Raw genomic sequence first — 24,180 nt, 5'->3', positions numbered from 1 at the left:
GCTCAGTGAAGTTCCTTTCTATTGCTAGATGGGATGTTGCTCAATTAATGAATCATGGAATAAAACCAATTTGATCTTTAAATTTATTCAGTTGTTAAAGAGAAATGGAGTAATAGATACAGAGAACAAACAGGTTGTTGCCCAGGGCGGGGTTGAGGGGCAGAATGGGGAGGAGAGAAACAGGTGTGGGAGATTAAGAGGCACAAACTTTCAGTTACAAAACACGTGTTACAAGTATGAAATGTTATTGAATTAAATAATTAAATAAGTATTGAATACAGTCAATACCTATTTAATATCTTTGCATGGTGATAGATGGGCAACTAGAATTATCATGGTGACCATTCAAAATGTGTAGAACTATCAAATCACTGCTGTACACCAGGAACTAACATAGTTTGTAGGTCAATTATATTTCAAAAAAAACTCATAGAAAAAGAGATTTAGATTTGTGGCTATAAGAGGTGGGAAGTAGGAGAAGGAACAGGTGAAGGTGGTCAAAAGATGGAAACTTCCAGTTATAAATAAATACTAGGAATGAAATGTACAACACAATAAAGCTAATTAATACTGCAGAATGTTATATATGAAAACTGTTAAGAGAGCAAATACTGAGATTGTTACCACAAGGAGAAAATCTTTTCTTCTATTTCTTTAATGTCATATCAATATGAAAAGACAGTTGCTCACTAAATCTATGTGGTAATCATTTCAGGATGTATTTAAGTCAAATGATAATACTGTACACATTAAATTTACAAAGTGCTGTGTATCAATTACAGCTCAATAAAACTGAGGATATTTTAATATATTCACTTGGATTTTCGTTGTTTAACATTTCCAGTCTTTGGCTGTTATAAATAAAACTCCTATAACATTCACATACAAGTCTTTCCTAGGACATATGTTTTCATTTTTCTTGGGAAAATATCCAATAGTAGAACTGCAGAATCATACAGTTAAAGGTATGTTTAACTTCAAATGAAAGAGCCTTACTGTTTTCCAAAGTGATCGTACCATTTTACAACCAATCAGCAATGTAAAAGAGACACAATTTTAAAAAATGTTAGCATTCTAATGTTTCTGTAATAGTACCTCTTTGTGGTTTTGTTTTTCCCTGAGGATTAATGATGATAACACTTGATGTAGTTACTCAAATATTTTCTTTTGTGAAGTGTATGTTCAAATCTTTCAAACTTTATTTTATGCATTATTTACCTTCTTAGTTGAGTTAGGGTTGAGTCAGATTTCTTTATATATTCTGACACAAGTCCTTTGTTAGATAATAGGAATTGTAAATATTTCCTCTCAGTCCATCACCTGCCTTGTATTTTCTTAATGGTACCTTTTATCAGTAGTTATGTTTTATTGTAAATTCAGTATTATCATTACCTAAGAAACTGGTGTCTACCTCAATGTCCACAAAGCTCCTCTCCCTGTCATATCAAGTTAATTTTTGAATACAGTATGAGATAGAAGTAGAAGTTCATCTTTTTTCCATACTGGTATCCAGCTGTTCTAGCACTTGTTTGACGAGACCATCTTTCCTCCATTGAATTACCACAGCAACTCTGCTGAAAATCAATTCACCGTGTACATATAGACATATTTCTGGATACTCCTGTGTTTCATTGTTCCCTAAAACTACCCTTAAGCCTATTCTTGATTACTGTAGTTTAAAACAAATTTTGAAACCAAGGACAGTAAGTACTCAACACTGTACCTTTCCCTGCCAAAATTATTCTAGTTATTCCAGACCCTCTGAATTTCCATGCAAGTTTAGAATCAGCTTGTCAAATTCGACACAAAGTCTAATGATATTTTGACTGGGAATGCACTGAATCTATACAAAAATTTACAGAACTGTCATCATAACAATATGGTGCCTTCTAGTAAAGTAACATGGTGAACCTCACATTTACTTAAGTATTCTTCAATTTCTCTCAAACCCCAAAGGATTACTTTTGGCTTCTCAATAAAGTCTTGCAAATACTCTATTATTTTATCCTAAGTATTTCATGTTTTTGATGTTACTGTAAATGGTTTTATTTTTACTTCATTCACTGTTTATTGATAGTATATAAAAATAACTGACTTCTTGTGCTAAACTTAGTTATTTGTTCTAGTAGTTGCTTTTGTAGAATTCACATGATTTTCTATGTACAAGATAATGTCAAGTGAATAAGGCTTCTTTTTGGGGATTGGGGACAGAGTTGATTACAAAGGGACATAAAAGAGCTTTTTGAGATGACAGGGGAATGACTCTGTATCTTAGTTGTAGCATAGATTATACGACTGTGAGCATCTATCAAAATTCATAGAACTCAAAATTCAGAGGTGAATTTTACTGTATACAAATTACCTCAATATACTGCTAAAAGAAGAGAGAATTTAAAATGATGATATTCAAACGGCTCTATAAAAGCAGTTGTTCTGTCTTAGTTTATGGTATTTTAATCAATGGTTTACTGTTTCAGTAGTAGTAGTAGTGTTAGTCGCTCAGTTGTGTCCGACTCTTTGTGACCCCATGGACTGTGGCCCGCCAGGCTCCTCTGTCTATGGGATTCTCCAGGCAAGAATATTGGAGTGGATTGCCATTCCTTCCTCCAGAGGATCTTCCTGACCCAGGGCTTGAACCCAGGTCTCCTGCACTGCACGGAGATTCTTTACTATCTGAGCTACAGGGAAGATCTTGAAGCATAGGACAATTCCTAGATTTTTAAAATTTCCACAGTGACACAGTAGTATATATATCAACTGCATTTTGCTATTCCATTTCTGTCCCTACTTTTATGAAAAACTTATATCTTTGTAAATAATGATAAGTAAAGTTACTGATGTTTAATTAATAATGCTTGATGATAACTTGTCAATATAAAATTCTATATTACAAGTTTTAAAAAAGATAATATGGAAACAGAGTTGAGAAGAATAGTATCTAGAAGATAATTAACACTCAGTACTTCCTTACCCGTGTATCTGGATTTGAAGGAGTCAATGTAGCAAGCAGCATCATTTTCTTTAATACCCATCTGCTCTCCCAAAGACTTAGCTCCCATTCCATAAATGATTCCATAGCAAATCTGAAAGGAACTCATTACACTCAGTACATAAATTACAGTTCAAAACCACATAAAATGCAAACCTAAGAAGTTCATTAGGATAGAAATTTGGTAAATTTTTCATAGTAAGTCAAAGGAAGGACTAGATTTGCTTTGATGAGTTAGATCCATAGAAGCTGATATCCAGTGAATGCCGCTTCTGCCTTTTAGCAATACATTTTGAGGTGGGGAAGAAGAAAAGAAGGGGCAGAATATGAATGAGTATGAGTGTGTGTGTGTGTTAAAAAAACAACATTAGTGATTTAAAAGGGAAGATTTATTTTTGGCTATCATTTTTCCAGAAGTCTTCAAGGCAGCTTCCAAATCCTCATAATACTTCATTAACTGCTGCTTATGGAGAAGGGAATGGCAACCCACTTTGGTATTCTTGCCTGGAGAATTTCATGGACAGAGGAGCCTAGTGGGCTACAGTCAATGGAGTCAACTAACACTACTATTACTACTACTGGCTTCCCTCAAGGCTTTTTCTGACACCAGTACAGTGGGGACAAAGACATGTACTGTTGGAGAGAAGAGCCAATTTTGATTCCATGATGGATCTGTTTATTTGACTTTACCCTTTGTTTTTCATTAGTTTTGTTATTATAATCATACATAATAACCTGCCAGGGACCTGTCCCTCTGCCTGAAGAAATTAATACATCCCTTCCCTAAAGGCCTGCCTCAGGGAACCTTGTTGCTCTGCTTGAAGATATTAATACATTCCCTCCTTGAGGCTGGCCATTCCTGGGGATATTTGCAAGATAATGGTCTTTACTTCAACTCCTCCCCTTCTCTGTTCTATAAAAGAATCTGGGATCCAGACCCCCACCAAGATGGTTATTTTGAGACATTAGTCTGCCATCTTCTAGGTCAACCTTTTTTTCTGAATAAAATCATATTCTTTACCTCAAAAAAAAAAAAAAAAAAAACACAAACCTGCTGCTTAAGGAAATGCCTAGAAGTCAGAAAAGAGAAGTGTTATAAACATTGCTCTCCTCATCTTTGAATAGGACTAAAAAAGCAGAAAGAATAGGTTATCAGGGTTCATAATAGGGAGGATGTCTTTGGAAATAAATATCCTCTTCATCTCACAACCACCTGAAATCCCACAATTGCAGAATTCATTTGGGTTAAACACAAACTCTTGAGAACATTTTGAGAATAGTGTAGGAAAATGGTCTCAATAGGTCAAAAAACAAACTAATTTAATAATAAGTATTGCCTGGGTTTAAATCCTAGTTCCACTGTTTAAAAGAGGCCTTGCACAAGCTACCTCGTATCTCCATTTCTTCAAGTAGAGAATGAGGATAGTGTCAACTACAAATTGGTACTTGCCAAGTGCATTGCCAACAACTGAACAAGGATGTTTGCCACCTGCCCCTATGGAAATTAAAGCCTGGGTTGCTACAGCTGTCAACATCCCTTGAGAGAGTTCAAGGTAGAATGAGGCATTCTGGGCTCCAGCAAATCTGGTGGGACAGGTCTTTAGATAGTTAGATGTTTTTAGGAACAGATTTTAAGAACTGATGCTTTTGAACTGTGGTGTTGGAGAAGACTCTTGAGAGTCCCTTGGACTGCAAGGAGATCCGACCACTCCATTCTGAAGGAGATCAGCCCTGGGATTTCTTTGGAAGGAATGATGCTAAAACTGAAACTCCAGTACTTTGGCTACCTCATGCGAAGAGTTGACTCACTGGAAAAGACTGTGATGCTGGGAGGGATTGCGGGCATGAGGTAAGGGGACGACAGAGGATGAGATGGCTGGATGGCATCACTGACTCGATGGACGTGAGTCTGAGTGAACTCCAGGAGTTGATGATGGACAGGGAGGCCTGGGGTGCTGCAATTCATGGGGTCCCAAAGAGTCGGACATGACTGAATGACTGAACTGAACTGAACTTTATGATCTCAATCCTTGCATCTCCCCACATCTAGAAAAGCACTAAATCCCTTCATGGTGACATACCCTAGTAACTAGCAGAAAACCTTTTGTAAAATGAGTGCTTAACGGTATTGAACTCCACCTTCACCAAAAACTTACATATTGACATTCCTCCCACTACCTATTTGGAGCAGTCTCTCAGAGCTCTCTAAGGTGCTGCCTCCTGGGTGGCAGTCCTCATTTTGCCCCAAATAAAACTTAACTCACAACTCTCCAAGTTGTGCATCTGTTTTTAGTTGACAATAGTAACACCTACATCAGGAGATTGTTAGGACTGTGCTTAGGAGCTTCAGTTGTGTCCAACTCTGCGATCCTATAGACTATAGCCCACCAGGTCCCTCTTTGTGGGATTCTCCAGGCAAAAATACTGGAGTGGATTGCCATGCCCTCCTCCAGGGTGTTAAGATTAGATGAGTTATTAAACACATATGTTTAGGACACCATCTGACACAAAGCAAGTTCTATATAAATATTGGTAAATAAAATTTAAAAAGAAAAATTGCAAAAAAAAAGAATTATCAAAATTTCAAAATACTTTTTCTTTAAACATCACATTTAGAATGGTTTTATTCCCTCCTGTTTTCTTTTTAGTCTTTTTACACTTTCTAACTCAGATATCACTTAGATGATAAACTTGGCACTGCTGAAATCTAGATTAGATGGTTGAGTGCCTGGTGATTCAAGAAAAAAAATGATATAGGATAAATACTATTAAATACTATAAGAACTTACTAAATAGAGGCAGCCATTTAGCATCAGTGTATGCATGTTTAGATAATGGAGTCAGAATGTCTAAGTTCTCGTATTCTGAACTTATCCTAGCTCTACCACTGATAGCTATGTTAAGCAAACTACTATTAATAGCATAACTCCAGAAAGAATGAAGTGATGGAGCCAAAACAAAAACAACATGCAGTTGTGGATATGACTGGTGATGGAAGTAAAGTCTGATGATGTAAACAGCAATACTGCATAGGAATCTGGAACATTAGGTTCACGAATCAAGGTAAATTGGAAATGATCAAACAGGAGATGGAAAGAGTGAACATCGACATTTTAGGAATCAGTGAACTAAAATGGGCTTGAATGGGTGAATTTAACTCAGATGAACATTGTATCTACTACTGTGGGCAAGAATCTCTTAAAAGAAATGGGCTACCCATCATAGTCAACGAAAGAGTCCAAAATGCAATACTTGGATGCAATCTCAAAAACAGCAGAATGATCTGTTTGTTTCCAAGGTAAACCAGTCAATATCACAGTAATCCAACTCTATGCCCCAACCAGTTACGCTGAAGAAGCTGAAGTTGAAAAGTTCTATGAAGACCTACAAGACCTTCTAGAACTAACACCCAAAAAAGATGTCCTTTTCATTATAGGGGACTGGAATGCAAAAGTAGGAAGTCAAGAAACACCTGGAGTAATGGGCAAATTTGGCCTTGGAGTACAGAATGAAGCAGGTCAAAGGCTAATAGAGGTTTGCGAAGAGAACTCACTGGTCATAGCAAACACCCTCTTCCAACAACACAAGAGAAGACTCTACACATGGACATCACCAAATGGTCAATAACGAAATCAGATTGATTATATTCTTTGCAGCCAAAGATGGAGAAGCTCTATTCAGTCAGCAAAAACAAGACCCAGAGCTAACTAGAGCTTAGATCATGAACTCCTTATTGCCAAATTCAGATTGAAATTGAAAAAAGTAGGGAAAACCACCAGAGTTCCCACAGGTCACGTGGTAAGGAAGTATGGTGTTAATTCAGGCTAGGAAACAGTGTGAATGTGGCCTTTCATTTCCCTGTGCCCGCCAGTCAAACAGGAACAGGAACTACTATGGGCTTACTTGAAAGGTCCAAGGGCAGTATGAAATTTCACAAGTAGATCAGCCAACCACTAATGGTCTCAATATACTAAAAAGCTAATAGTTATTGACTATAATCCACAGTTCAGCAATATATACTTTTCAAAAAACATTCAGAGAGCACCTTTCTATAAAAAGCACCACGGCTCAAAGTGTGTGAATAGAGAGAGACAAATATACGTGCGCTTACAGGCTAGAGATTTGAAACATACACACACACACACACACACACACATACACACACATACACACACACACACAATATCTACCGTCACCACCACCAAAATATCACTAATGCATATGGCCTTCCCAATACTAAGTAACTTCAGACTAAGTCTATTGGATTCTTTACATTGACTCTACAAAGGAATATATGAATATCATGAGACAGGCTCAGATGAATGTCATGAAAAATCCAAACAGGGAGAAATATTTCTCAAATGCAAATGATTGAGGCAGTTTAAAAACTTTTTTCATCAGTAAAAATTCTCTCCATTTTTGTTAACTCTGTTCACTAAAGATTACCTGTTTTGCTTGTTGCCTCAGATTATCCCCAACAGACTCTGGCTCAATCATCTTCCATTCAGCTGCAATACTCCTGAAAACATCAGTTCCAGTGTTCAGCACTTGAATGAGACGATTATCGTGGGATAAATGAGCCAAGATCCTCAGCTCAAGTTGAGAATAATCAGCAGCTAATATTAAACCACCTGAAACAAATGATTTTAGAAAAGTTGGCACAAAGACAAAACCAAGTTTTTTAGTATTGAGCAGGATGACAGAAATTCAATTCCAACAAAGAACCTTAAGATCATGCATCCAAAAGCTAAAATCTTGCTCTAAATTTGACTCAGTTCAGTTCTGTAACACGTAAAAATTTTTTTCTGCTTAGCTTTCAAAAGTATGTAATATATATAAAGCCACCTTTGATCTCTGCCCCTCAACCACTATGGTAGTGCTTTCCTCAGTGTTCCTATAACACTGACATAATATAAATATCAGAGAGGTGCCTCCCCCACATAACACTTAGCCATTAGGGACAGGATACTTAATCTTCCTTTGCATTCTATAGAAATACACAGCTCCTGGTACCTAACAGGTCGGAACAAATGGATGTTAATTGAATGAATGAATGAGTGAATAAAGAAATTGGTTCCTAATGTGTGCGCATCTTAAGGGAGCAGCAAAGTTGTTCAACAAAAAACAAGTCAGGTGGTCTATATGTTCAGAAGAGTTATTAAGGGGATTCAAATTATTTATTTATGGACTAGAAATTTATCTATGGCAAAAAACAAAATAAAGAAAAGCCAGGTTAAAGAAAAATTAGAAAAATATTTGCAACTGATACCACAAAGGACTCATTGCTATATTACAAAAAACAGGTGCAATCAAGAACAAAATATAAACGAGCAGGTCACAGAAATAAAAACAAAAGAACCTTAAACATATTAAAGAATGCTTAATTGCACTGACAATAAAAGAAATGCAAATTAAATCTACAATAAGAAACAATTTTTTTCTACTTATATTGCAAAAATCCAGAGGTTGGACAGCACATTCTGTGGCAAGGCTACGGAGAAAGAAACATTCATATATTGTTACTGGGAAGTAAATGGTAACTGTGCCCCCCCAAAATAAATACACAGCAAGTTTATAATAGTCATGGGAGCCAAACCTATTACAAGAAAGGGAAATGGAAAAAACATCCATAATGTAAATTATGGATGAAGTGGTATAAAATTATTTGAAGCTAGTCTGTGTATGATGCATACTGTAAACTCCAAAGTATCTAAGATACAGAATTTAAAAGAAATAAAACAATAATAAAAAATCATTTACAGTTTTTAAAAAAGAATAAAGAACAGATAGAAAAAAATACAAATGACAAGACAATAGACTTAAATCCAACCATACATCAACACTTACTCTAGATAGTTAACTAAACACTGTATTCAACTGGCAGAGATTTTCAGGTTAAATCCATATACACTTAAATTACCTTAATTTTTAGATTTTAAACAAAAGCAGTATAAAATACTGTTGTGTTAAAAACAATCTTACTACTTAAATAAGAATAAATACATACTATGAAATATTATTCAGCCTTAAAAAAGAAAAATCTGACACAAATGCTATAAAATGAATAAACCTTAAAGACATGCTAAGTGAAATAAGCCTGGCACAAAAGTACAAATATTATATGATTTCACTTATATGAAGTATAGAGAATTGTCAAATTCTAGATAGAATGGTGGTTGCCATGGGCTGTGGGAGTTAGGGAGCAGAGTTATATTTAATGGGTACAGAGTTTCAGTTGGGGAAAATGAAAAGTTCTGGAGATGAATGGTTGTAATGGTTGCGCCACAACATGAATGTACTTAATACCACATAACTGAATACTTTAACACAGTTACAATGGTAAAATGCTGGTAATTCATACTTAAAAAACAAAGCTGAAAACTGTCAAATGGCAATAACACTATCATAGACATGATTTTACCCTTAGAATATAAACTTCTGACAGAACTAAATAAATTCAGCTGGTGAACTGCACTCGCCCAGACCTGCCAGATGGCAAAAGATAAAAGAGCAAATATGTGTACTAATAGGGCTGATGCTTTGGGAGTTAGATCATGACTTAAAAAGGTTTTGATGATGAGTGCTGAGGAGAGGTCAGACAGAAGTAAGACAGCCTTGAGGGCTATCCCATGCAACAGGAAGCAGCAGTGGGGAGAACTGCAGAAGAAACAAAAGAGCAAAACCAGTTAAAGAGAGACCAAAAAAAAAAAAAGTGGCTTTAGAAGTCAAGGGAGGAGAAAAACTGAGGAAACAGAGGGTTGACAGAATGATAAATGCTGTAGAGAAGTCAAAGAGGATAAGGACTAACAAAACCCACTGGATTCTACAAAAAGGTTGACAAAGACAGAGGATAACATTTCAGCAGGATGCTGAGCAAACGCCCCAGAAGTTTCCCACAGAGCAGATCATGAAGACAATTATGAGTGACTGTTACAAATCCAGCAATATGAAAGGGAAAAATAGGCTCCACCAAAGAGAGGAAAGGAGGAGGAAACAATGCATTTTTCTGAGTCTTATTCATAATTCGCTTTATCAGTGCTTTGGAAACCATTCCCACAGCAATAACAAGCTCAAAACCATCATCAGTCACCTGACCTGTGAAAGGCACAAAGGCATGTCGCATGCTAACTGAGAAGGGCATTCCTCTGTCTGAGGCTCTCTCTTCCATCTTTGTCTGGTGCCCAGCGTTCATGCCACAGCCCTTTTTTTTTCCTCCTCTGTTGGTGCAAAAAACATCCATCAGTTGGACATGAGGTAGTCTCAAACATATGAAAAGGGTCTGAGTTTTCAGTAAGTCAATATTTCCATCTAAGAAATGTAAAAGCCTTATTTGAAACCCACTTTAAAGCTTAATAAAGATACCAGACCTTGTTCAGCAAACATTCAATTGAACAGGACATAAGGTATTTTTCTGTAATAACTTTTCCCACAAACTGCTTCACTCAACTCAATATATCTCATTGACCATATCTAATATAAATGATCTGTGCTTTTTCTTCCTTTTGTGAGCATATGGAGATGTCAGGAAGGGAGCTATTTCAGACATTGCTAAACTTGTCCCTTTAATATCTAACAAAGAAGCATACAGTGCTGGTTGATATAATTAGGGACCCAGGATTTCAGCTTTTTACTACCATCTAGTTTCTTCATAGACAGACTCAGGATTTGAAATGGGTAGTGCTCGAAATAGTGTATGCCTAGAATGGAAAATTAAACTAATTTCATTATTTTACCCAATAGGCTGTTTTTGAGCCATTCATATTCCCCAAAGTATATTAAAACAAATAAAGGCATTTGAGCCATTCATATTCCCAAAAGTATATTAACACAAAAGAAGACAAATAAGCGCCTACCTGTCCATAGGAAGTAGGCCTTTGCCTAGAGCTTGGGAAGGTGGGCTTTCCTCTACTGCTGTTGGCATTTTTATCTCAAAATCTCTTGGTACATTCTGAATATTTGGCTCTATAAAGGTTATTCGTCCTAAAATTAAGCAGAATGAAGACATAAAATTAGAGGGGTAAGGGAGGAGGGGAAATCTGACATTTATTTTAACATAAATACTATTTATGAATTATCCTAAAGCATGCTCTATTATTTTTAAACTAAAGAACAATCTCGATGTAAGTGAATATATGAATCAGCTATAATACAATGTTTTATATTAACTTCTACAGAAACAATCCCATGATAAGAATATGATAAATCATACTATTTCCACACTAAAACACGTACCAGAAGTTAGCACCATAAAACACTAGCAGTTAACTAATGAGTAAAAGACAAATGGATCTTAGGAGAAATGACTGTCGAAGACTTTAAAAGCCAGGAATGCCCAAGACACAGAAAGATCTGAAACAGAAGAGCAACTGAGTCCTGAACAGGGACAACTGGGGCCACAGGAGTCAACCAATGCAGGAGATGGAATAGCAGTGAAGGATGGTGAGTAAAGCATTACTTTCTAGGTACCACCTGGCCAGTTTTCCTCCTCCTCCTCCCCATCACTTATCACAAGATCAACGGTAGATAGCACTGACATGGCTAGAAACCAGAATCAGGTGGCCAATAAATTTTCTAGGAAACAGAAACCAATTTGATTTAATGCTTGTGGCTTTATTTTCCCCTAAATATTTTACATTTTATTTATCTACTTATTGGATGAATTTTCCAAAAACACAAGTATTGTTCAAAAAGTTTGGGTAATTGTTACCATAGTTTTTATAATACACATATAGTGAGATAAAAATTCTGTTTTATGATACTCTTCATTGTAACAGGCTCTCTACCAGCTTCTGTATATAATTTCATCTTCTTTTGATGAATCAGACATTTTAAGTACTCAGATACAGTTTTACTGAATAAACTCTTAATATTATGCCCTTGTTATTTAATTTCAGCAAAAATTAGTGCTCACTTAATGGCAGATATTAACATACTTATTAGCATTAAATGGCCTATTCAATTTTACAAAGCTAACAAGTAGTACAGAAAAGAATCCAAGTCTCTTTCTGCCTTCTTTTCTATGATAATATAATATTCTTTTTAAGTGCACTGTCTTCTTTTCTATGATAATACTTAATATTCAGGTCTAATCTTTGAATTAATGAGGTAGCACTGATGGAAATAAAATGGCAAAAATAAATTACAAAACATGAACAGTTTCACGGAGATGAATTCTATAGTGACAGACTTGACTGTACTAACATAAGCTTCTGTTTCTACAATAAGTGCAGGCATAGTATAATGAAAACCAATCAGAAAAACAACAAGGAATTGATGATTTTCTGCTTTATAAGCAATAAATAAATTTGCTTTGAAAACTCTAGGTTGACTTTGTTTCTTTACCAACAAGGATTTATTTTACATAAGTTTACAGCATTAAGATATGTTTCAAAATGAAATTTAAAACAGGGCAAGAAACAGGCAGAAGCACCAAGAAGTTAGCTAAATAGGGAAGAAGAGAAAGAGAAATTGTTTAGAACAGAGACTAAGCAAGCAGAGAGAAAAGTAGCTCCTGATGGTGCCCTCAGTCTCAATAACAGCAACAACTGATAATGTACCCTGCACTATTCTAAACACTTCACATATATTGGCCTATTTAATCCTCAGGATCACCCAGTGAGGCAGGACTATCATTATTTTGTTTCATACATGAGGAAACTTAGGCACCGAGAGGTTAAGTACCTTGACTAAGACTCAAAGCACCAAAATTCAAACTTTGTGAAAATGTGGTATCAAAGCCCACATTCCATACCACCAAACTAAAATGCCTCCTCTACGAAGAAGATAATGCTGCCCTTTCTTCTACTGCACATTGCATTTTGGCAAATATGTAGAGTTGTACACTACCTAAAAAAAGAATGCTTTTTCCTTCATGAGATTATATGCATACTTATCCAAGAGAGAGACACAACGGACTCTACCACTTTCTTCTCTTGATTGAGTAAAGTAAGACACTCCTTATTACACAGATGCCACACAGCCCTACTTAGATTCAACCTGGAGAGACTCTGAGGTGATTTAGGAGAGGGCTGGGACTAAAGTCAAAAGATCATTAATTCAAATAGATTTAATTCTTGGGTATACTCTCATCCAATCTCAGACACCCAAGTTACTCTATAGGGTACTTGAGAGAAGGAACTATATCTTTAGACTAAATTTCATCTCTTTATCTAGGTAATATCCATCCATGCTTTGGACGCAGTACTGGGCTTCCTAGGCGGCACAAGTGGTAAAGGACTCGCTTGCCAATGCAGGAGATGTTAAGACGTGGGTGCAAACCATGGGTTGTGAGGAACCTCTGGAGGAGGAAATGGCAACCCACTCCAGCATTCTTGCCTGGAAAATCCAATGGACAGAGGAGCCTGGCAGGCAGCAGGCCGTAGAATCACATGGAGTTGGACATGACTAAAGCGACTTAGCACTCACATGTCTTTCATAAATGTTTATAAAACTTCACCAAATCCAATGACAAACACTTGAATTCCTTGGTCATTGTAGGCAAATATTACATATGAATATTTTTCACAAACCTGGATATTATCCACATTTAAGATTTCTCATTACCTGTAGCAGTGTGTGATTGTGATACAGGATAGATTCTTTCCATTCCAAGAAAAGGATTCAGACGTTTTTCCCGCTGCAGGGGAAAGACCACTTTGGTAATAGCATTAGTGATTCTTCTCCACTCTAAAATCAAGCCTGGTAAAGGATGTAATGCCCTTAATTTATTTAAAACATCCTGCCAAAAAAATTTTAATAAAGTAAGATCAGACCCTCATCCAAATTCCATAGCAAACTAGAATCTCTTTTAAGCAAAAATTACAGTCTCAAAATTAAATTTGGTAACTCCTGTATCTAACTCAACTATTATAAAATTACTATTTTTTTTAGAAATCACTATAATGATAAATCCACAATAACTATAGATTATTAAATGTAAATATGTTAATGTTGAGTAATATCAATTTAGATCTTTGCAAAGTAGCTGCTTCCCACCCCCTACCCAAGTGTTTACCTCATCTCTTTTCTTTACATTTTCCTTCTCCATTGCTCATGTGATTATAAGTTTCCCAGTTGCTTTTTTTATCCTTTTTGCCATAATACTTTCATGGATTTTGTATCAAGGAAATCTATTTTTAAAACTTTGAATTTTCTATGCTACAGAATTTCAATGAACCATCAAGGATAAAAACTTGTGAGATAAAAGGGTAATGCAATCAAATAAGTTTTGCTACAGAATGAAGCTGTGGAAACTTCCCCAGGGGAGGCAAGTCATAGTTAATAATATTACGGTCAAAATTCTACAGAATGTGACTTCTGTAGCAGTCCAGTAGTTAAGACTCCACACTTTCAATGCAGGGGTCACAGGTTTAATCCCTGGTTTCTAGGGAACTACGACCCCATGAGATATGCAAAATTGGGGGAGGAATCTATATAGGGTGGCAACTTGGACTGGTCTCTCCATGTGGCTGTACTTTCAATTCTTATTTTCCATTGATAATTCATTCAGTAAAAATGTAAAATTAAGCCTTTTCTCTCTTTTGGCCCATGCATACAGTTTCCGTGAGTTGTGATTCAATTTTACTTTGAAATTAACAGATTAGATTCTCAAAATAAATTCATGGAAAACTTACTATTTTGCTCTGAAATTAAAGAAACAAAATTTCTATTAACTTTATTTTTTAAATTCTTCCGTATCTTTTGTTCATGGTCATTTAACTATAAAAACTACATTCTGCAGTCTGAGAGTAGGGCATGTCCGTCTAAGAGTAGTGCATATCAGTAATTAAATAATATCTATATTGGTCTGAATTTACAAACTTTTATATACTCTTTTAAGGATAGGAAGGACATATTGTTAAGTCATATTATAATCCAGATTTTCTATGCTGGAATGTCTCCACGGTGTTTGTGGGCAGCTAAACCAGAAATCAATTTGTTTCTGTCTAGATAAATTCAAATGGTGGACTATGTTGGATTTTGATTGCATCAGTATTCTTTCAAGGCACCAAATGCTAATAGTAGTTCAGATTCTGCCCTATGACTGCCCCAAAGAGCACCTTATTAGTGCTGAACTGTTTTCCCAGCCTTAGCTTCCGTCCATTGTCATTTCCTCTTCTGGTAGAACCTAAAGTTTTCTTGATGCCTTGGTTTTTTCCCTCTCCATTCGGTGGCAACTTTAGTTCCAAAAATAAAACCTGCAAGAAATGTATGCCCCTTTAGTCAAGAATCAAATCACAAGTATTATATTCAGAAAACATTTTTTAAAGTATTCAAGAAAAGACTCTCTATAGTTCAACATGAGTTAAAAGAAGTTTGGACAATTTGGAATTAACACATTTAATAAGTAATGGCAATAAAAATCTTAGGTAGACTGTCCATACCCTAACTTAGTCAGTATCAGGTTAATTCTAACACCAGGCTCTTAACAGTCAAGAACACAAGAATGTATATTTTGTGCTCAACAACTAACAAATAGACTATCAGCAATGAGACTTCAGTTGCTCCGAGGATTGTAAGCCTCATCCAAATACTTCTTGACATGGTAAGCAATGTGGCTGCTTGATCATTTAAGCCCCATAGAGGATAGACATGGGAGCCTCTGTGGCTATTGTGTGATCAAAAAAATCAGAGAATACTGAAGTAGGAAGGGATCCAAAAAGCCATCTAATTCCACCACCACAAAGCTATATCCTGAGAATCCCTGAACAAAAAGCCAGGAGAGTGTCCAATGCAGCAATAACAAAAGCTAGAAAGTGGCCAGTAAGCACCCACTAAAGAAAGAAGGCTTACAAGGAACAGAGATCTAGGCTCTAGTGCAGAGGAAGTTACTAAAACATGGATACCTAAAACTCACTAGTTCATACTAGAGGGGTTCCAACTGAGGCAATTCAGAACACTACTGACTCTCTCAACTCAATCATTTATATACTTTCATTAAGATATGTTAGACAGCATTGCCAACTCAATGGACACAAATTTGAGCAAACTCTAGGAGACAGTGGAAGACAGAGAAGCCTGGTGTGCTACAGTTCATGAAGTCACAGAGTCAGACATGACTTAGCAACTGAACAAGATTAGCTAGTTTCTCATTTTTAAAAAACACATAACTCTGTGGCTTAAAGGGGGAGTCATTTTTATGCCTTTTATATATTTAATGAATATTTACTTTCAGACAGGTATTGTTCTAAGTAGTTTACACTTATTTTTTATTTCTCACAACTCCATGAGGTATTTCTACTATGAAGTATTTTACTGAGATGTAATGGGTTGATAAAGTAGCCCAAAGTGAAGGAGTTAAGGAACAAATAGAAGAGTCTCTAAAATATTTACCAACATGCTATAAAAGTGAATCACATCTAGAAAACAACAAAACTTCAAAGCTATTAAGTATAAGCACCCATCTATTAGTAACTCTTCCAAAACAACTCAACCATCCTTTGTGGAGTATGGGGAAAGAACACAATACAAACTATTGGGGGAGAAAAGGGCAAACTACATAAAAATTTACATAAGGCGATAAAATATTGTAGGTTAAAAAGGCAAACAGTCCCCAAATCCTTTTTTCACTAACATCTCAGGAAAGTATCTAATTTTGCAGTGAGGAAGCTATAAGAGTTCATGAAATGACTAACTTCATGGAGAAACATCTACACCATTATACAACTACTATTACAGATCTCATCTGCACAACAAATATTTACTGAGTGCTTCTTCCGTACCAGGCAAATCTCCTTGTGAAACACATTCTAGGATACTTCTTCACTACCTACCTATCCATAAATAAAAACATACAAAGGAGATATTGGAATACATCTCCAAAGTATTCTGGTTAACCAATTGTTTTATTTTATTGATCTTTGGTGTTTAGGTAAACAGTTACGAAATATATACACACAAACCATTTTTTTGCTCTGAAAATGACTTTCTAAATTCTCTATTCCCATTATACAACCTCAGCAATGTCATCTGAACTGGTGAAGGAAAAACTATGGCCAGCTAGTTGATAGGCCTGCATCTCAATTGCATCCAGTTTGGCTTGCATTATGTGTTTCTGACTTTCACATTCTGCAGTACTAAAGCCGATTCCATTTAGTTCTAGCAAGGCTAGGCAGTACTGGGAGGGCATTTCCACTTTACAGAAAACATCTGGAAGGAAAAAAAAGAAGGCAAAAAACGTTAATTCACCAGCTAAGTGACTAGTTCAGCATCATTACCTATATACATAGCATTTTTCTGGGAAAATCAGAGATGCTACTAAGCTATCCTTCAAGATCCAGTCTCCTGAGCCACATTCTCAAACCATCAGTGAAAGGTATTAAAGTACTTTCCACTTTTCCATTTAAGCTTTGGACTACTATCTGTGTCTATTCAGAGAGTAAACCAGGCAACCTTACAAACAGTCTGAATTGTAAGTGACTTCATTTCTCCAAAGATGATGTTTCTGTTTCTACTCTTAGTAAAAAACAAGGAAGCCAATTTTATTTGCTAAGCTGACTATAAAAGGTTAATTCCTCAAAATAATTTCCAATACTCCTGATCCCATGGTATGCAGGCTTGCACAAAGCTAAATATAAAGGTTTTTTATTTTTCACTGTTCTAAGAAGAAAGGATAAGTAAGATTCCTGAAGTAAGAAATCAGAGTATTTTTCCATCTGCTGACATTTCTCAACAGAATAGTCATTCTAAGTCAGTTTCCGTAGTATGTTCATTAGCATATTAGTCTCAAAAATAGTCTAAGAAAGGTTGGGATTGAGAGACACTGTATACTATGAATTTCAGCATTTATATACTACTCTTAGATGTTCATGATGCCTGTTCATATACCAAAGGCTCTGAGTAGAACTGAACGAAGACAACTATTTTAATGTTTGTTTTAATCAAAAAACTGAAATCATTTGACTATAAAGCACTTTATTTGTTTAATATTTATTAATATTGTGAAAAGTGAGTGTTCATAGAACACTCTATGGGAAATGCTATCCTAAATTTATTAAGAAAAAAATCCACAGCAAAGATTTCTACTTCCAGTGTTATGGATCACTATAACCTGGCCTGTCTTCCCCAGTTCCACATACACACATTCTTTAAGGTACTCCTGGCCTCAATCAGTAGGAGAAATCCCAAATGATACCTGTAACTACCACCAAAAGTAAACAAACAAGTGAGAGCTACTAGCCTCTGATGGTCAGGAGAAGATATGGGCAGTCAGAGCCTGGCTTCACAGGCCTGGAGTCAGAGCAGAAATTCACAGGATATGCAACTAGAGAAACAAGGAACTAGGGTCAGAAAAAGAAGAGTCAAGAGTGATAGGAAGCCAACCTGGATTCACAGACAGTAGGAAGAAATAGGGCTGCAATGTGAATGAAGTCTTACCCCAAAAAGGTTGAGGGGATAACATATCTTTGGAGTAGCAAGAGAAGGAGAAGCTGATTCTCAGGCTCCTGTTCGGAACCAAAATTCCCAAGAAAAGCTAATGTAGGCCTTGAATGCATTGTAGTTTAGTAACAAGCTGAAGCCAAAGCAAAGTCTTTCCAGAGGAAGGCATCCCCCACCTAGCAAACCTTGAAGTGCTCCACTGATTCCCTAAGACTTGCAGCTATAGAATCATTAGACTCAGAACAGAGCACAGCTATGAATAAATTATATACAAAATCAGAGGTTTGACAAAAAACAACAAAATTCTGTAAAGCAATTATACTTCAATTAAAAATTAAATAAAATTTTAAAAACTATATACAAAATAAAAACAAAATGAATACAAACAGCAGGAAAGTGTGATATGTCAATAATCACAATGAACAGAAACACATCAATAATTATAAATTGCCAAATTTGTGGGAAAAAACTGCTAAGTTTGAAAAAGAAATAAGCTATACTTTGTTTATAAGACACATCTAAAGCATAAGGATCTAGAAAGATTTAAAGGGAGAGAAAAAAGATGTATGAGGCAAGCAACTAATCAAGAGAAAGTTGATGCTGCCATAGTCATTCCAAAAACCAGATGATTAAGCATAAAAATCCTATTAGTGGTAGAGCTAGTCAAACATAATGACAGATTTAATGTACCGGGAAAATACACCAATTTAAACATGTATGCTGCTGCTGCTTGGAGAAGGCAATGGCATCCCACTCCAGTACTCTTGCCTGGAAAATCCCATAGATGGAGGAGCCTGGTAGGCTGCAGTCCATGGGGTCACAAAGAGTCAGACATGACTGAACAACTTCACTTTCACTTTCATGCACTGGAGAAGGAAATGGCAACCCACTCCAGTACTCTTGCCTGGAAAATCCCATAGATGGAGGAGACTGGTGGGCTACAGTCCATGGGGTTGCTAAGAGTCGGACACAACTGAGCGACTTCACTTTCACTTTTCACTTTCACACATTGGAGGAAGAAATGGCAATCCAATCCAGTGTTCTTGCCTGGAGAATCCCTGGGATTGCACCTAATAAAGTAGTCTCAAATGTGCTATAAAATTAACATTCCCTAAACTATAGGGAAAATTAGATATAGATGATTTAAAAAACACTAAATTAACAGACATTTATAAAAGTCTGCATCCAGAATTAGTATACCTATATTCTTATGTGCACACTGAACATTTACACAATAATTCAGGTTTTAGGTTACAAAACAATTCTCAAAGAACTTCAAAGAATGGGTATCATACAAACATATTATCTACAACACAATAGAGATTGAACGTAATAATAAAAGTATAAAATAAGTTTTCAACTATTTGAGAATTAAAAATAATCTTATAATTTATCCATCTAAAAAAGTCACACCAGAAAATTTTAAATATTTAGGATAAAACAACGAAAACATTACATGTCAAAACTTGTAAGATATAATGAAAGTAAAACTTTGAGGAAATTATAGCCTTAAATACTTAAATTAGAAAAAGAAAAATATGATTTGAAAAGTAATGAGCATAGTATCAAACTTAAGAATTTAGGAAAAGGACTGCAAATAAAGTCAGGGGAACTAGAAGAAAAGATTAAATAAAACTTCACAGAAATCAATGAAACAGAAAACAATAACAGCAGGAAAGATCAAAGGTAAAAATTGCTTTTTTGAAAACACTGAAAAATTGGATAAACCTCTAGTGCAATTAAACAATAATATTATGAAAGAAAAAGACATAACAAACCAGAGATAGAAAAAGAAAAAAATCACCAATACCTTTAGATAAATTCTTTAAAAAAATATATAGGCTACTAAAACATAATCAAAAAGATATAACTGAATAATCTAACCTAGATAGCATATTAAAAAGCAGAGACACTACTTTGCCAACAAAGGTCCATCTAGTCAAGGCTATGGTTTTTCCTGTGGTCATGTATGGATGTGAGAGTTGGACTGTGAAGAAAGCTGAGCACCAAAGAATTGATGCTTTTGAACTGTGGTGTTGGAGAAGACTCTTGAGAGTCCCTTGGACTGCAAGGAGATCCAACCAGTCCATCCTAAAGGAGATCAGTCCTGGGTGTTCTTTGGAAGGACTGATGCTGAAACTGAAACTCTAATACTCTGGCCACCTCATGTGAAGAGTTGACTCATTGGAAAAGACTCTGATGCTGGGAGGGATTGGGGGCAGGAGGAGAAGGGGACAACACAGGATGAGATGGCTGGATGGCATCACCAACTCGATGGACACTAGTTTGAGTAAACTCCAGGAGTTGGTGATGGACAGGGAGGCCTGGAGTGCTGTGATTCGTGGGGTCGCAAAGAGTCAGACACGACTGAGTGACTGAACTGAACTAAACGGTTATTAAAGAAGTCAAAGTAGTAGTTAAAAATACTTCCACAAACAAAGTTTATAGGCAAATTCTATCAAACTTTCAAAGAATACATCATGCCTATGACACATAAACTCCTCCAGAATAAAAAGAAACTATATTCATCAACTCATTCCATGAAACTGGAATAATTCTCTTACCAAAAACAAAGCACAAGAAAGAAAAATTACAATCATTTTACAACCAATGAATTTGCAAAGTAGAGACAATGTAATCAGAAAGATTTCTTTCACATTGCTGCTGAAAGGACAAATTTTGTACAACCATTCTGAAAAACAGCTCACCATAATCTTGAAAAGTTGAATACTCCCATTTCCAAGATGGAGCAATTCTATAGCCAAAAGAAATTCTTACCCAATGTAACATGAGACATGTAAATTTATAAGAATATTTATATAGCACTATTTGGTATAGCAGAACAGAAAAAATAAAAGAAAACAAAACTAGAGACAATCTAAGCATTCATCAATAGGAAAATGGATAAATATATTTTAGTGTGCATGCGTGTGTGTGCACACATGCACACACACACAGTGATACATTACAGAGCAGTGAAAATAAGTAAACTATAGATACTTGCAATAATATGCATGAATCTTCCTAACATGATGCTGAGCAAGTAAAACAAGACACAGTGTGACAGATGTTTTATAAAGTTAAAAAACAAGAAAAACCAAATAATATATTGTTTGGACTTTTACATATTAAGAAAATAAGAGAATGATAAACATAAAACTTGCAACGTATAAGAAAGAGGAGCACCCAGGTAGACAAACGTCTAAGTTGTTAATGTGAGTTAACAGTTACTCATTATATTATTAAAATAACAGTGAATAAAAAGAGGACCTATATGGACCAATGATGAAGAGTTAATGAAAAATAAGATTATGACTAGTATAAATCTGTGCAGCTGAGGTCTGTTGAAAAAGAGAGAAATCAACTCACTCCATACCTAAAAAAATCATCTCATCTATGTTCAAACTACTTTAAAAGGAGCTAATTGATCAATGTGAAGAGAACAGGATACTTTGTTCTGGGGTCAAATCAAGCAAAGACACATTCTGTTATTAAGATTTATTCATACTCAAACAAAAATCAGCTCTCTACTGGAAGAAAGTCAGCTAGAATACACCTCCCCAACAGGCAAGATGATGAGAACAGAAAAAGATGAAGATTCTGGAGGCCTACTAAAACTAACAAGTGTATCCTGAAATAATCATTTCCAAATAAAATGTGATGGTTGTCCACGTTCTCTCTCAAAACTTTCTTTATTTCAATGTACTTCAATTCTATGTATTCTTTGAATAAGAAATATTTAACACTGTACAAGAATGCATTTAACACCTCCAGGTCACCCACTTCTGAAAATTTGGAGGGAAATAAAGCTTTGAAGGCACAAAGAAAACATACTGTGAAAGCTAAAAATTATAAATCTAGAAGGTCTCTTACACTTTTCTGAAAAGGAATGTCAGTCTTTTTTTTTTTTTTTAAACAGGTGAAAAATTATCATTTAAGTAATGGAACAGTCCCCTCCCAATTAGACTGAAAAACTTACAAATCTGGTAATGGGCAATAAATGTCTATAAAATTACAGACTAATTCATATCACCATCATCAAATCTCAGTATCTAGAAATTATACAGACTACCCAGGATGCCTATCCTAGAGGCAGACTAGTCAGACTGAGGGAATTAGCTATGTTCATTCAGCATTTTTGTCCATGAATGTGGAAGTAGTCCTGAGGAAGGTGTGCTGTGTACTCCAACTTCTTTATCTGCCTACATTGGCTTAGAAAGGCTGACTTTGAAATACTCCAATGCCTGTTAAAGAGCTGCTAATTAACATCACTTAATCAAGTCTCCTGTAAGCAAATAAGCCAGTCTGTCCTTTTGTATTATTTTATAACCAGCACAGAGGGTTTGTGCTAAAAGTAATAATAATCAACTAATACAATCCTGAACATTCACTGGAAGGACTGAGGCTGAAGCTGAAGCTCCAATACTTTGATGCCTGATGTGAAGAATCAACTCATTGTAAAAGATCCTGATGCTGGGAAAGATTGAGGGCAGGAGGAGAAGGGTTTGACAAAGGACAAGATGGTTGGATAGCATCACCGACTCATAAATCTGAGCAAACTCCAGGAGGTGGTGAAGGACAGAGAAGCCTGGTGCACAGGAGTCCACGGGGTCGCAAAGAGTCGGACACGACTTAGTGACTGAAGAACAACAGCAACAAGTGCCTAATGTGTGACAAGTACTAAGCTCCCTGTCTCATTTAACACTTTCAAAATAAGAACCAGATTTGGAGAGTTAAAGCAGCTTGCCCAAGGTCCCTCATAAATAAACAATACAGATTCAAGTCCTACTCTTCATGAATTCATCAGTTTCCTGTTTGTAATGTTAATTAATCAGCCAATCCATGGTTTACATCTCCTCACGATGAAGCCAACCTTGTATTACTTCATCATTTTCACCTTAAGTATATATTATGCTCTCTGAAGTCAAGGCAGACAATCTGGGCCAGCAGCCTGCACAATAAATCCACACTATTTCTCACAAGGGAAAGAAAGATTCGCATGAATACGCTTTGCTGAAAAAAAAAAAAACTGTTAAAGAATTCTACAAAGAAAATGGTTCATTGTTTTAAATCCATAAAAGATACATTCTAAGTGTATTTCTAAAACCATTTGATAACATTCAAATATAAAATTAGGAATAAATGAATAAAATGCTCTAACTTACTTCATTACAGTAGAGCCAGAGGTCAGCAAACTATGGCCAACCTGGGGCCAGATGTCTGTTTTTGTAAATAAAGATTTATTGGAACACTCATTTTCATACTGTCTATAGCTGCTTTCATGCTATGACGGCAGAGTTGAATACTCATGACTGAGATCATCTAGCCTACAAAACCAAAACTAGTCACTATCTGGCCTTTTACAGCAAAATTATTAATGTTGACTCCTGCACTAGACAATCAAAAGAAAGGGTTTGCATAAAAAGTATAACTTGTATGTTTAAAAAAGTATAATTTATCCACCTGTAACAGAGTGGCTAAGTACAGAACTATCCCCAGTCTTACAACATCATAAAAATGATAGGAACTGTTTTTTTACCATGAAGGTTTTCCTTCTTCAACAAAGAATTAAGTTGATTCATAGAGTTGAAGATGAGAATGGACTCTACAGATGCTCTGTATCGTCCAGAATGCTCAGTGCTGACATTCAGCCCTAGGCCTTGAATTCCTTGGCCAGTCTCTATTTCTTCCAGGAGTGGAAGCTCATGAGGAAGAAAACGGGAAACTATGCTGTGAAGAGTCGGCTCCTTGGAATCCGGATCTAGTAACCAGCATGCCACCTGAATGGGATAACAATCAGAATATTTTCTTGA

At 35.9% G+C, this 24,180-nt stretch overlaps 1 protein-coding gene across 1 annotated transcript in view; it reads right to left on the bottom strand.

Moving 5' to 3' along the window:
- Nucleotides 1-24,180, bottom strand: part of POLQ (DNA polymerase theta) — a 104,958-nt gene that overhangs the window by 11,938 nt on the left and 68,840 nt on the right. The window contains exons 19-26 of the mRNA XM_040250652.1: nucleotides 23,907-24,147; nucleotides 16,944-17,137; nucleotides 15,049-15,186; nucleotides 13,553-13,727; nucleotides 10,843-10,969; nucleotides 10,085-10,206; nucleotides 7,436-7,620; nucleotides 2,972-3,083 (exon numbers count right to left, since the gene is read on the bottom strand). Coding sequence (XP_040106586.1) covers nucleotides 2,972-3,083; nucleotides 7,436-7,620; nucleotides 10,085-10,206; nucleotides 10,843-10,969; nucleotides 13,553-13,727; nucleotides 15,049-15,186; nucleotides 16,944-17,137; nucleotides 23,907-24,147 — 1,294 coding nt within the window. The remainder of the gene's footprint in view (nucleotides 1-2,971; nucleotides 3,084-7,435; nucleotides 7,621-10,084; nucleotides 10,207-10,842; nucleotides 10,970-13,552; nucleotides 13,728-15,048; nucleotides 15,187-16,943; nucleotides 17,138-23,906; nucleotides 24,148-24,180) is intronic.

This window comes from Oryx dammah, unplaced genomic scaffold (genome assembly GCF_014754425.2).
Source record: "Oryx dammah isolate SB20612 unplaced genomic scaffold, SCBI_Odam_1.1 HiC_scaffold_2, whole genome shotgun sequence".
Lineage (NCBI taxonomy): Eukaryota > Metazoa > Chordata > Mammalia > Artiodactyla > Bovidae > Oryx > Oryx dammah.
Note: the sequence above shows the minus strand (reverse complement) of the source record. Positions and strands in the feature narration are given on the sequence as shown.